The 14,526-nt window shown below is 33.5% G+C and overlaps 1 protein-coding gene across 1 annotated transcript in view; it reads right to left on the bottom strand.

Annotated features, from left to right (window-relative positions):
• The window catches only part of POU2AF2 (POU class 2 homeobox associating factor 2), a 61,229-nt gene extending 47,425 nt beyond the window's left edge, over nt 1–13,804 (bottom strand). The window contains exons 1-2 of the mRNA XM_074214302.1: nt 13,789–13,804; nt 9,890–9,999 (exon numbers count right to left, since the gene is read on the bottom strand). Of these exons, the coding sequence (XP_074070403.1) occupies nt 9,890–9,999; nt 13,789–13,804 (126 nt within the window). The remainder of the gene's footprint in view (nt 1–9,889; nt 10,000–13,788) is intronic.
• Between the last annotated feature and the right edge of the window lie 722 nt (nt 13,805–14,526).

Genomic DNA, 14,526 nt, shown 5'->3' with positions numbered 1-14,526 from the left:
TGTTGGAGACTGGATTTCAACTCAGGTCCTTCTGAATTTAAGGGCTTACATGCCCAAAGAAAGAAGGAATAGCTATGGAGAGACTGAAGATAAGGTTGAGAGTCTGCTGACAAAGGTAGTGCAACAGAGATTGTTTAAGGAAAAATGTAGATGGGTTGATCTTGGCAAGTTCTTTGGACACTTGGAAAAAAAGAAAAAGGAATGAAATGTTAGAATTAATGGGTTGTCAATGTAGATGTAGAAAAGAAGAGAAGATGTAGTTCATACCACATGACCTCTATTTTTTCACTAAATCAGAATAAAGGACTTCAGCTGTGAGGATAGAGGAAGAGTGTGTATGGGAAACAATAAGAAAAAGTTTAGAACAGCCAATGTGGGGAGAGGGATACAGCATCAATTAGGAAACTGTAAAAAGATTGTCTTACTTCACTGAAGACTTAATTGAAATTAGATAACATACATCCCTAATGGACTAATTCAGCAAACTTGTGTAGACTTTTTCTAGATATGCTCAGCATCATATCAATAAAATAGAAGAGATGGATGGCAGAGTAATCCAAGGCTGAGGTTTGGCAATACTTGAGTATGTGTAGGACATATGCTGTGTAGGACACAGAAGCAAGGATGTCTAGGGCAGAGTTTAGGACTGAACTAGTTAACTAAAGATTGATATTGGAAAGAGACAAAGGTGATGTCAACTATATAGTGGATAGAGACAAAGCTTGGAGTCAGACAGACTCATTGCTCTGAGCTCAAATCTGGCCTCTGATGCTGGGCAAATCACTTAACTCTATTTGCCTCAGTTTCCTCACTTATAAAATGAGTTGGAGAAGCCGGAAACCACTCCAGAATCTTTACCAAGAAAACTCGATCAGAAGAGTCAGACATGACTGAAAAACACTTGTACAACATCTGAATAAAAACAGTGAACACTCAGAACCTATTAGTTAATCAAGCATTTTAGGAACTAGATTAAGTGAGATTATATAGTTTTAATGCCACTTCACTTAGCATATTTTATAAAAAATGTAGTCTTATTATAACCATAACCATAAACCAGAACGCTTTATAGAAATATTTAGGAAAGTTTATATTGGATTTAGCTTTGGCATTCACCACTAATTATTGCTATTCTGAATTCAGATATCACAAATATATCTGGAGTTCAGTATCACGGCCAATTACCTTTGATAATCATATCCAATTATCTTTGATAGTGATATTGCAGCATATTTAAATCCAGAATCATTTCATCTTCTTGTGTGTATTAGCACAATAAGAACTCTTTGAATGTTAGTCCAGATCTAGGTAGGTTAATCATAATGAGTCAGCTAAATTAAAAGTGTCAAACACATGGCTCTAGGCTGTAACACTCCCAAGGGTGTTCTAAGCCAGATTAAAATGTAGTCGGGAAATATTCAACAAAATGAATAAAAATACGATAGAATATAGATAGTGTTAATATGTATTTTTCCATGTCGTATGTGACCTGTGAGTATCCTTATGTTTAGAAGTTCTATTTCTATATTAATTTGAAGCTATTGGGCTAAATGCTTTAGATGCTATTTTATGATCACCAGGGCCTTTTATACTTGGATAAGTTTATATCATCAGAGAAATTGTAAGATAGACCAAATGGCATCAGCTATTTGCCAATCATGGCAGTCCATAAATCAATAAACACTTCCTGAACACCATATTCAATGCAATATTTAGGTGACATAGTGGTGATCGAACCGGTGGGGGGTTAGAACACTGGTCTTGAAGTCAGGAGACTTGGAGTTTAAATCCACCACAAACACTCATTAGTTATGTGACTTCAGATGAACTATTTAGTCTCTCAGAGCTTCCCTTTCCAATATCTGTAAAATGAGGATAATAATGGTACGAATAACTGTTTTATAGTGTTGTGTGGAAAGTACTTTGCTAACTGTATTGTACTCTATGATACAGTTGTTATTATGAGGAGAATTTTTTTTAATGATTCTGTTTTTTTTAATGATGATGTTTCTAGTTTGGGGTGTTTACAACCTAATGAGGAATTAGAATAGAAATGTGATGGATACATAAAAATATTTCCAAAGATGACATGAAAGTAATAGGGGTAATACAGTGGGAAACTATCTATATTCCTCATCAATACTTTGAAGATGATGATTGATATAGTGATCATTAACAAGTGTTAGTAATAGAGTTAGAGCTGGGACAGACCAGAGACATCATTTTGTCAAAGGTTTCTTTTTGAAGATGTGTGAACCAAGATTCAGAGAAGTCAAGCAACTTGTTCTGAGTCAGAAAGGTAGTAAATGACAGTGCTGGCATTCAAACTTAGGTCTTCTAACTACATACACAATGTGCTTTTCTACTGAGACATGTTACTTCCCCTCTGAGACTTCATGGGGAAGGCTTATTTCAAAACAGAATTAAAAAGGAGGGGGCATGTGGTTTGGTAGAGTGTGGTTCGTAGGCATTTCAGGTAAAGGGAAGGGTAAACAAGGGATAAATAAGATTTTAAAATTGTTATTAATTTAAAATTTTAAAAAAATCATAAAGTTTAAAAAACTCTCAAAAATGAGTGTCAGGCAGAGGAAATTTCCATATTAGTCATGTCCAAAAATATATTTTTTTTTCTGAATTTTAAGTTCCTCACTTTTCTCTCAGGAAGTGAGTAGTGTTTTATCTTTATTATTTTGTAATCACTGCATTGATTAGGATTCTCAAGTCTTTCAAAAATATTTTTCTCTGTCATGGTATCATTACATAAATTGTTATATTTCTGCTTACTTTACTCTGCATTAGTTCATAAAGATCACCCCAGCTGCCTCTGAAATTTCCCATTTTGTCTTTTCTTATGGTACAATAATGTGCTCTTTGGTTCATATACCATGTGTTAGCCATTCTCCAATGGGAGGACCCTTCCCTTAATTTTCAAATTTGGGCTACCACAAAGAACTGCTATAAATACTGGTACCTTCTTACATATTTAATCTTTACCCCACCTCCCCCCCCCCACCCCACCCTGCCTAATTCTTTGGAGTTTGACCTAGTATAGCTGGATCAAAGGGTATACAGAAGTTGCCAACTTTATGGTCATAATGTTTAAATGCTTTTCAGAATAGTTGAACCAATTCACAGTTTCACCAGCAATGCTCTAGTGTATTTGGTTTTCCATGGTCTTTCCAATATTTTTTGTTTATTTCTTTTGTCATTTCTAGTTTGATAAGTGTAAGCTGGAACTTCAATGTTCATTTCTCTAATTATTAGAGAAATTTAGAACATTTTTATATGATTTTTGATTACTTGAATTTCATCCTTCCTTTTTAATATTCTTTGACCATTTATTATTGGGAAATGGCTCAATCTAAAATTGAATCAATTCCTTTATCAGAAAAATTACTATAAAGATTCTTTTTTTAATTATCTATTTCTTTTTTGATGTTTACTATAGTAAATTTATTTGCATAAAACTTTTAAATTATATATAATCAAAATTATCTGTTTTATCTTCTATGATTCTTATTTATTTAGTCATGAACTCTTCCTATCTAGAGTTCCAAAAAGTAATTTCTTCCTTATTCCTCTTATTTATTTATGATATAACCATTCATTTTATAGGTATATTCATTTGGAATTTAAATTGGTCTATGATGTGAGTTGTTCATTTAAACTTAAATGATTCTAGAGAGTTGTCTAATTTTCCATATAATTTTTGTCAGAGTGAATCCTTCTTTGTAGTAAATGGAATCTTTGAACTTATCAAAAACTATGCTATTATGATTGCTTTTCTATGTTGTGTCCCCAAGCTACTCAATGGATCTCATCTGTCTGTCTGTCTCTCTCTGTCTCTGTCTCTCTCTCTGTTTCTGTCTCTCTGTGTATCTGTCTGTTTTTTTCCTCTGTCTCTTTCCATCATTAAACTGCTTTACAATGCAGTTTGAAATCTGATACTGATATATCTATTTTTTCCATTTTTCCTTGAGGTTCCTGATCTTTTGTTTCTTCATATGAATTTTAGAATTTCACCATCTCTACAAAATATTCTTTTGGCAATATGATTAGCTCTATAAAATGTTATTTGGGGAGTATAGTTGGTATAGCACTAAATCAGTAAATTAATTTAGGTAGTTTTGTCATTTTTATTATACTGACTTACTCATGAACAATTTATATTTCTCCAATTATTTAGGTATTCTTTGATCTACTTTAGATGCATTCTATAAGCTTTGACAAATTGCCTTATTATTGCAGCTTTTTCTGATGAAGTTTTTTATTGTTTCTATGATTTATTCTTTGACAAACTAATTATTTAGAATTATGTAATTCAGTCTCCAGTTAGTTTCATATTCTTTTAAAAAGCTCTTTATTGAATTTAATTTTTATTTATTTATGATCTTTAAGTGAAATGTTTAGTATTTTTACTTTTCTACATTTTTAAAACGAGATATTCATGTACTAGTACATGATCAAGTTTTGTTAAGGTGGCATATACAGGGGTGGCTAGGTGGCGCAGTGGATAGAGTACCAGCCCTGGAGTCAGGAGTACCTGAGTTCAAATCTGGCCTCAGACACCTAATAATTACCTAGCTGTGTGGCCTTGGGCAAGCCACTTAAACCCATTGCCTTGAAAAAAACTGAAAGAAAAAAAAGTGGCATATACATTCAAAAAATGTATGAATTCTTTCTATTCCAACCAATAATTGTCATAGATCTATCATTTCTATTTTTTTCTCAAATTTTATTCAATCCTAGCCTTTTTTTGTTTATCTTTTAGTTATAATTGTTTAGGTGTAAAAACTGTATATCAAGATTCCTCTCTCATTATTATAGTTTTACTATTTATTTGTCCCTTCAATATGATTAATTTTTCTTTTATGTATTTAGGTACTATAGTATTAAATATGTTTGTATAAAGTATTAATATTGATATGCTTTTAAGTCTGTCACTTTCCTGCCTATAGTTTTTAACATAGATTTACTGTAGCTTTGTATGAAATCATGATTGCTATCAATGATTTTTGAACCCATAATAGATTTTGTTCTAGTCCCTCATTTCAATTTTATGTGAATTTTTGTTTTTTAATGCAGTCCATTATCTCTTCCAGTTTATGTTTGAGTTAATCTCATTCATAGTTACTAGTGTTAATTGTGTAGTTCTTCCATCCTGTTCTATCATAATTTTGAGCACTTTTTCTACTTATCTCTCTTTATAAAAAAATAATAATAATGATGATGTAGATAGGAAAGAAATTGCCTGAAACTTATGGTCTTATAAATGAAATAGGTTATTTTCTTTTAGTTCTTTTCTTCTTTTTTTTTCTCAGCCCTGATCACAGGATTTTATTGTTAAATTATTTCATTTTTACTTATTTAAAATTTTTATCTTCAATATATTTATTGCTTATGATTATACATATCTAGCCTTCTCTCCAAATCTCTCTATTCTTCTCTTGTCCCTTTCCCCTTATATTTTCTTTTAGAACTTAACATGTTTCTATATTAAAATCTCTCTGTATGTATATGTAACTGTGTTTAATCTTCCTTCATCTAATGCACATGAAACTAAAATTCATAGGATGTCTATTTTTTCCATCATTTCTTCAAGTCATATACTGTTCATTTTATACATCTCTATTCCTTGACAGTGATTTCTCTTTCCTTCTTTCTTCTTTTCCCATGAGCCCCTCCCTTCCATATAATCCCTTATCTTGCCTATTCCTAAAACCACTGAAGCAGAAAAAAATGACTCAAGGACCTTCTATCATTTTTAACCTTTCTCTACGACCCTTAGCATTCTGAGAAGACTGTTAATAAGTTAATAAGGTCGATAAACATTATTAAATATTTGGTGTGTGTCAGATATAATGCCTAACATTTAGATACAAGTATAAACTTAAAAACAGTCCTTGACCTTAATTTCTGTTCTAAGGTAGGACAGATAGCATGTGAATGAAAGCTAAAGAGCAAGGGGGGAGGACAAGATACCAATTAAAGATCATGGTGTCAAAGTCTGAAAAATCAAGAGTAGAACCCAGAAGGGAATAAAGATATGACTGAAATAAGCTCTTTTCTTAAAATGGAACTTCTGGGAGGAACCAGTGAATAAAAGGGAGGGATTACAGGATCATATTATACTTCTGGTGTGAAAAGGACAGATGTGAAGTAGGGGTGAAGAGTAAAGAGGCTTCATGATAGAGAAAATCTGAATTAAATGTGGAGTACAAAAAAGAATGAAGCTATGGTTAACCTGGGCTCTTTCCTTAAAATTTCACATTTGAACAATATATCTCCATATACTGTCTTACATCTTTACACATTTGTGTGTGTATATGTGTGTGTTTCTCTTAGTGCCTACATTTCTATTTCCAAACACTGTCCCAGTTCTGGGACAGGAGAAATGCTGAGAAACCTCCTGTTCCATAAAAGATCTCTCTCCCTTACCTTGAGAAAGATTATACTCAGTTTGCTGGACAAGTTATCCTTGGTTGTAACCTTCCATCTCTTGTTTTTTGTTATGGTATATTCTAAAAATCTTTTAATCTTTACATAGCAGTTGTTAGGTCTTGTGTAATCCTTATTGGTGTTTCATTTTAACTAACTGTTTATTCTTTTCTTTGACTTGTAAACTCAGAATTTCAACTATAATGTTCTTGGGAATTTTTTTACCTGAAGTGACCAATGGGTTTTTAGATTTCTATTTTTAGATTTAGATTTTAGAGTCTATTTTCATTCTATCCCCTGTCCAAAAAGTTCTGGGAAATTTTGATTGATAATTTTCAGAATTTTGGTATCCATAATTTTTTCTGATTATAATTTACAGATAGTACAATAATTCTTAGACTGTCTCTCCTTACTAATTTTCCAGATCAGTTGATTTTGCTAAATTTCTTAGATTTTCCTTTGTTTTTATATTTTTTATTTTTTATTTTGTTTTGGTGAGTTATTCTTTATTTTTTTTTTTAGAAATTCATTCTAATGTTTTAGGACATTCAATTCTTGACTGAGATTTTCCTTATCTGATCTAAGGTGTAAATTTTCTTTGACATTCTTTCTCCCTAGTTTTTGAATTTTGTAGCTCTTGTTTCATTTCCCCAAATATTCTTCTGTCAAGGGCATTATTTTGCTCTGAGGCTTACTTGGACTTGTTGGGTTGTTATCTACTCTCCTCTTTGAAGCTTCTTGTTTTTTCCCAAATCATTTATTTCTTCATAGTATTTAGAGTTTTCCTGGATTTGCTCATTGTGGAACCCTTATTTGGGTTAAAGTCTGTAAATGCATAGTGTGGGCAAGGTTCCATAGTCACTCTTCTGCTCTCAGATTCAGAGAAGGTTTGGACTTGGTCTGACTTAGTATGGAGTTCCAGAGTTCTCCTGCTCTTCTTCCCTGTGTAGAGGAAGTATTAATATGGTCTGGCTTGTCTTTCATTGGATTTCCTACAGAGATCTTCTGTGCACTTCTACTTTGGGTAGAGGACTCAGGGTTATTTTTCTTATCACTTAATAGAGTGGTACCTATGTAAGCCCTGATGGAGTGTCTTCTACCTCCTAGCTTGAGGCAATCTTTCCAGTTGCCTCAGTTTCATTATCTGTGAAATAAAAGGGGTTGGATTTGATGACCTATTTCATTTCTAAATCTATCTTTCTAGAAAAACTAGGCCAATTTCAATAAGATGAAATTTAATAGCAGTAAATGTAAAATTTTATCCTTCCTTCCCCAAAATAACTTTAAATATAAATTGGGCAATGTGATATATTAGAAAGAGCATAGTCTTGAGAATGTGGATTCAAATTCTACTTGTAATGCTAACTACATGTGTAACCGAGAGCAAGTTATCTAATTTCTCATCTCATCTGTAAAATGAGAAATTTGGAGTAGACAGATGCTGAAATCTTTTCCAGTTCTAGATCTATGATTCATTGATCCTTTGTTCCTTTGTGTAGCTATACAGTAATTCATCTGCACAAAGATCTGGGTGCACAAATGGAATTTCAAGCTTTTAGTCAAGTATGATATAGCCTCCAGAAAAGCAATGCAATTCTGAGCTACATTAAGAATAGCATTAAGGGGGAAAAAAAGAGTAAGAAAGTGACAGTCTATTTGTACTCTAGTTGAGTCAGATAGCATGTGGAAAATTTTGTTGCCTTCTGGGAGTCAAGAGTTTTAAGAAGTTCACTGATGATAATGAAAAATGTTTTAAAGGGGAATGATCATTATGGTGAAATGTCTCAAGTTCATGCAATGAGAACTGGTTGATGGAGTAAAGATGTTGAAACTGGGTAAGAGAAGTCTCTTCTAATATCTGAAGGTGTATTTTGTGGAAGAAGGATTAGATTTGTTTTGCTTGGACTGAGAGAAGAGAACAGTTGGGTGAAAGTTGCAAAGAGGCAGAATTTAGACAATAAGAGAAAAAAAATTCTGTTTCTTTCTTCCTCCCTTCCTCTCTCCCCTTCCTCCTTCCTCCCCTCCCTCCTCTCCTCCTCTCCTCCCTCCCTGGGGCTCACAATATTCATGTTAAACTCATCAGCTTAGCCCATTGTAGCTCAATAGGCCTGATCTGAAGAGGACTGCCAACTTCAGAGGCTTTTGTATTTGGAATTACAGGCATTCTCCACCATGTCTATCGAAATTTTTTTTTTTAGCAATTAAAACAGAGATTTATAAGCTGCCTCAGAAAGTAATGGGTTTCCCTTTTAGTCTATGAGTTGAAGGATACAAACTGGGTCAGATGGCTTCTGAGGTCTTTCTCAACTCTGACATTCTGTGAATCCGTGACCAAGTTCCAGAGAAATAATACTAAGTGACCAACATTCAGACTAAAAAGTTGTTGTATTATGTCTTAAAGAATAAATGATTTTAGAATATATAATTTTTATAATAGTAATAATGAATTCCCCTTTTCCTCTAAAGACCCATGATTTCTACTTGGTTAGTAGAGTGAGAGGAAGCCCCTTCAAGCCTGGAAGTTCTGGGTGTCAGGATGAAGGGGTCTCTGCCATGTCTTTTTAGTTTGCTGACCTCCTCTTCTCCAACACATACTCCCTCTATCTTCTTGTTGGGCCCTTCAGCAGCCCTCAGAAAAACATGCCAATGGCAAAAGTCACCTGCTTACTGTCTTTTCCCAGATGAAATGTGGTCTTGGGATATTATGCAATGCAGGCAGGGCTGTCTCTGAGGATCTGCCACCATCAAAGTGGGGTTAATACATTTGGTGGGATTAATGTATAATATATGTTGGGGATAGAGGTAGTATGGCATGGGGAATAGAGGGCTGGGCAAGGAGTTAGGAACCTGGGCTAACATCTCACTTCTGACAATTCTAAGTTATATGCCCTTGGGTAAGCCCTTTTACTTTAATGTGGCTTAACTAACTCCTTAGAACTTATCTAGGATAGAGGAAGTTTCCATATTAAAAGTTCCCCAAGTTGATAAATACCAATACCATACTGATAGAGATGATTCATATACTCTAACATAGTAAAACATCTGTTGGAGTTACTCTTTATTGACTAAGTCAGTATCCATAGATCTACTGTTATAGTAGGTAGGGTGTTGAACCTGGAATCAGGAAGATCTGAGTTCAAATTCAGTCATTGTTACCAGCTATGTAATGCTGGGCAAGTCACTTAATCTCCTTTAGTCTTAGTTTCTTCACCTGCAAAATAGGGCCAATAATAACAGCTACCACACAGGGGCATTGTGAGGATGAAATATTTGTTTAATTGTATAATGAAATATTTATAAAGCAGTTTGTATATCTTACAATATGCTACACAAAGGCTAGCTATTATAATATTATGAGTAAGTCCGTATTGAGGAAAGGGATGATAGGAAACCTTACATCAAAAGCATGCTGCAATCTAAGACTGCATTTAAAAGCTCAATTGAAACTTACATTAAATCTTGAATTACTTGTTTGCCTGGATCGTTTTTCTGCTAGCAGATCCTTTACTGTGTGCTTCACTCGGACACCTTGATAGACTCTCTTACTGTAGTCTCCTGGGACTTAAAAAAAAAAAGGTAGTTCTGAGTTAAATTCAAATGAAGTCAAGAAAAATGAATTTGGTCTCCAAATAACTCAAGATGAGAATGCTGCTAACACTCACTAAAATAATAGCTAACCATCATAGAATGTTTAGTTAGATGAAATATTCAGGGTCCTCCAGTCTAATTAAGTGTTGATAATCTTTCTCCAGCATTCCATATTGTTGGCTATCTCTTTTTGAATACCTAATTGACATCAACACCTCTAATTGGTATATGTTGATATTAAAATCAATATACCTGTTCTGGTGTTGGGAAACCTCTTTTTTAGAAAGTTTTTGTATTGAATGTATATCCTATTCTTTTGTATTTCTGCCTATTAGCTTTACCTACTTCCATCTTTGGAGCAATTTAGAATAGGTCTATACTCTTTTCTAGAAAACAGATCTTCAAATATTTGAAGATATTTATTGTGTTATATCTTCTCCATGTCATAAATATTTTACATTTCTCATATTACATGTTTTCCAGACCCTTTACAATGATGTTGTATTTTGTTTTTGTATGAAATTCAATTTTGTTTGTGTAAATTTTTTTACATAATTAGTGTTGCAGTCATAAGATCTCAGGGGTTGGAAGTATCTGTAACTTCTAACATTACCTCAAATGATAAAAAAACTTAGATGTGATATAAGCTCTAGAAATAAAAATACTACTGTTCTTATCTAAGGGAGTGTTTCTTATATAAAGGAGGAGCCAAAAAAAGAGGTGTTTAACTCTTAAAAAAATAAGATCATATAATGTGATTTCTTCATAAGGAACAAATCAGTCCCTTGATTGAATCAAAAGGATCACAACTCAAAGAACAATTAAGTTAGCTAGCATTTAGAATAACTTTAAAGTTTGCAAAGAAGTTTGCATTTGTTATCTCATTAGATCATTATAACAATTCTGTGAAGTAGGTACTATTATTATTTCCATTTTACAGATGAGGAAACAGACTGAGAATGGTTAAATAAATCATTCAGGGTCACACAGTTAATGTCTGAGACAGGCTTTTAACTTGAGTATTTCTGATTCCAAGTCTAATATTTTAGCTATTCTATCTGCTTGATTACCTATCTTCTCTTCAAGAAGAAAATTTTTAGGTTTTTATTTACTTTGGGTAGTCTTAAAACACCTAGACTTTTATTTATTTATTTTTTAATTTAATAATGCAAGTATGAAGAGATCAGTCTTTATAAGCAATTACGGTATAGTAAAAAGAGCACTGAACTTTGGATTGAAGAAGCTAATTGAATTTTAACTCTGAACCTTACTAACTGTGAGACCTTGGGCAAAGCATATCATGCATATGATATTTACATCATAACTAAAAATACTTGTAGTATTGACTTCATAAAGTTATTGTTATAACCAAATGAGATGATATTATTTTTTAAAATTAATATTTTGTTTTCTAATTATATACAATAGTAGTTACTCCCCATCATTTTCTGTAAGGTTTTGAATTTTACTATCTTTCCTCCACCCTCCCTTCCTTTCCCCATCCCTCCACAGAAGGTAGTCTGGTAATCTTGTTTCCATGCTATATATTGATCAAAATTGAATGAGTTGTGGGAGAAATCATATCCTTGAGGAGAAAATAAAATATTAGAAATAACAAAATTATGTAGTATATAAGAAACTTTTTTTATAAAAAAAATATGAAGGTAATAGACTTTGGTCTTTGTTTAAACTCCATTTTCTTTCTATGGGCACAGATGGTATTCTCCACCACAAGTGCTCTAAAATTGCCCCTGATTATTGCATTGATGGAATGAACAAGTTCATTAAGGTTCTGCTCATTTTGCTCAGCATCAGTTCATGCAAGTCTTTCTAGGCTTCTCTGAAATCTCATCCCTCTTGGTTTCTAATCGAACAATAGTGTTCTATAGCATACATATACCACAATTTGTTCAGCCATTTCCCAATTGATAAATTCACTTGATTTCCAATTCTTTGCCACCACAAACAGGGCTGCTATGAATATTTATGTACAAGTGATGTTTTCACCTTTTTCATGATCTATTCAGGGTGTAGACCCAGTAGTGATATTGCTGGATCAAAAGGTATGCATATTTTTATTGTCTTTTGGGTGTAATTCCAAACTGATCTCCAGAAAGGTTGGATGAGTTTGCAGCTCCACCAGCAGTGTATGTGTCCCAGATTTCCCAATGAGATTTTATTATTAAAAGCACTTTGTAAACATTAAATATCTAAATACCCCTGATTGTTATTAACTTATTGAAACCTCAATGAAATGCTACTGAACATTTCAACTAGTATACAATTTAACAACTTTATTGTTTGAAAGAATATTATAAGATACATATTGTACCTATATTTCATGGGTTCACTAATCAACTGTCTTCAAACTAAAATTGTGGGGCAGCTAGGTGACGCAGTGGATAGAGCACTGGCCTTGTAGTCAAGAGGACTTGATTTCAAATATGACCTCAGACACTTAATAATTACCTAGCTGTAACTAAAAAACTAAAATTGTAAATATTACAAGATCTATGCAGATCTTGCTACAGTAAGCAAGACTTCTATTATTTACTTTAGTGACACTGAATTTTTAAATTCAGGAATATTGTCTATGCTGTTCCTTGTACAAGATATTCTTTTTCCAAACTCTGCATTTTCTTCTTCTAAACAGTTTATTATTACCTTATGGTTCTTGTCTCCTACTCTTTTATTTTCTGTTCTACCTCATCTTAGAAATATTAATTCCTGAAGGAATGAATACAGAGGATAAGAAGTGTGACTGAAGCTAAAAATTCTCCTATGGTTCTTACTATATAGTTCCTTATGATCCTTTGTCTTCACCATGATAATTTATTTTGTCACTATTTACCATAAAATGTGCTTCCCTGTGTTCATACTTCTTCTGGCTTTCTTCTGAGACTCTATGGAGGTACAACACTCACAGGTAGTGAGTCTCTCTTAGCATTAAATTTCTGAAGATTATAACCCACTGTACCATCCTCCCATTATAGTTTTTCTCATCTGTTATCCTCTGTTATCTTCCTCTTGTGTTCTCTGTTTCTCTTCTCCTACTACGGAATTGAACTTTTTTCAATCTTTTCCTCATCTCAACTCCAGCTTTGATGTCTCTTCCATTCTCCTGTAACACCTCTTTTTCCTGAAAGATGACAGGATTTATTTTTCTTTCATTATTTCCTATTGACTTCATGTGTTGTTGTTTATAATTTTCATTGTGTCCAACTGTTCATGATCTCATTTGGAATTTTTTTCTTTCTTTTGGTTTTTTAGGTTTTTGCAAGGCAAATGGGGTGAAGTGGCTTGCCCAAGGCCACACAGCTAGATAATTATTAAGTGTCTGAGACTGGATTTGAACCCAGGTACTCCTGACTCCAAGGTTTTATCCACTGCCCCACCTATGGAGTAGTTTGTTTTTTTCCTTCTCCAACTTGATTTTCAGATGAGGAAACTGAGACAAATAAGGTTAAGTGACTTTCCTGGGGTCACACAGCCATTAAGTGTCTGAGACCAGATTTGAACTCAGAAAGATGAGTCTATCCACTCTATCCACTGGGCCACCTAGCTGCTCATTGATTTGATTAGGATATTTTAAACTTTCCTTTCTATCTTTTCCTTCTTCTGTCCCCTTTTATTCTTTGTATGATTTTGAAATTTGGTAACCCCTCTTCCCCCAAATATTGATTGACCTATAGAAAAGAGTGTTGTGAGGTTTAGTCTATGATGTTTCAGGATTATTCCAATACCATCAGTTTTTCTATTTACATTCTTCTTTCACCATTGTCCCCTTGTATAGTTTTAGAAAGAAATCTCTCAATGGTCTGTCTGTTGTTATTTTACTTGTTTTTAATCTCAGAGGTATCTTTCTAGTTTTTTTTTCCTGGAGTAATTTATTTGTGCCTTCCTTGTTTGTTGTTTACCTTCCTTTTATTTCTATTGCCAATCTCTGTCTCATTTCTTTCTTACCTACCCATAATCACTTAATGGGCATTGCCTTAGTCAAAGATACTGAGACCTATTAAGACTTTAGCTTGAAAAAGCCAAGGATTTCACTGCATCCAGAGCCTTCTCCAGTCCATAGCTGACTGGCCACTGGACCTGGATAGCTTTGGAGGAGAAAGTGAGGCTGGTGACATTGCACAGTGTCCCCCTCACATAAATCCAATTCACTTGTATGCCATGGCATCACATCCCTGATGTCATGGTCCTCTTGGAGAACAAAGGACAAGCAACAACTTATGTAGTTACAGAAAAGTAAATATCTATTTACATTAGATTTTCTTTGTAGGAGTGCTTCAAATTTATCTCTTCTACCCCTCCCCCCTTTTTTTCTGAATGTCTATCTTTTGTTATCTTTAGGTTTAGGTCTTTAAGGTAAATCACTTCAGGGTGCATCTTGTGCTCTTTTGTTTTTCATATCACATTATTACATTTCCTACTATTCTTTCTGGTAGGTGCCAAATACCCTTGTATTATCCAAATTTCCTTTATATTTGAAGATTT

This window comes from Macrotis lagotis, chromosome 1 (assembly GCF_037893015.1).
Source record: "Macrotis lagotis isolate mMagLag1 chromosome 1, bilby.v1.9.chrom.fasta, whole genome shotgun sequence".
NCBI classification, from domain to species: domain Eukaryota; kingdom Metazoa; phylum Chordata; class Mammalia; order Peramelemorphia; family Peramelidae; genus Macrotis; species Macrotis lagotis.
Note: the sequence above shows the minus strand (reverse complement) of the source record. Positions and strands in the feature narration are given on the sequence as shown.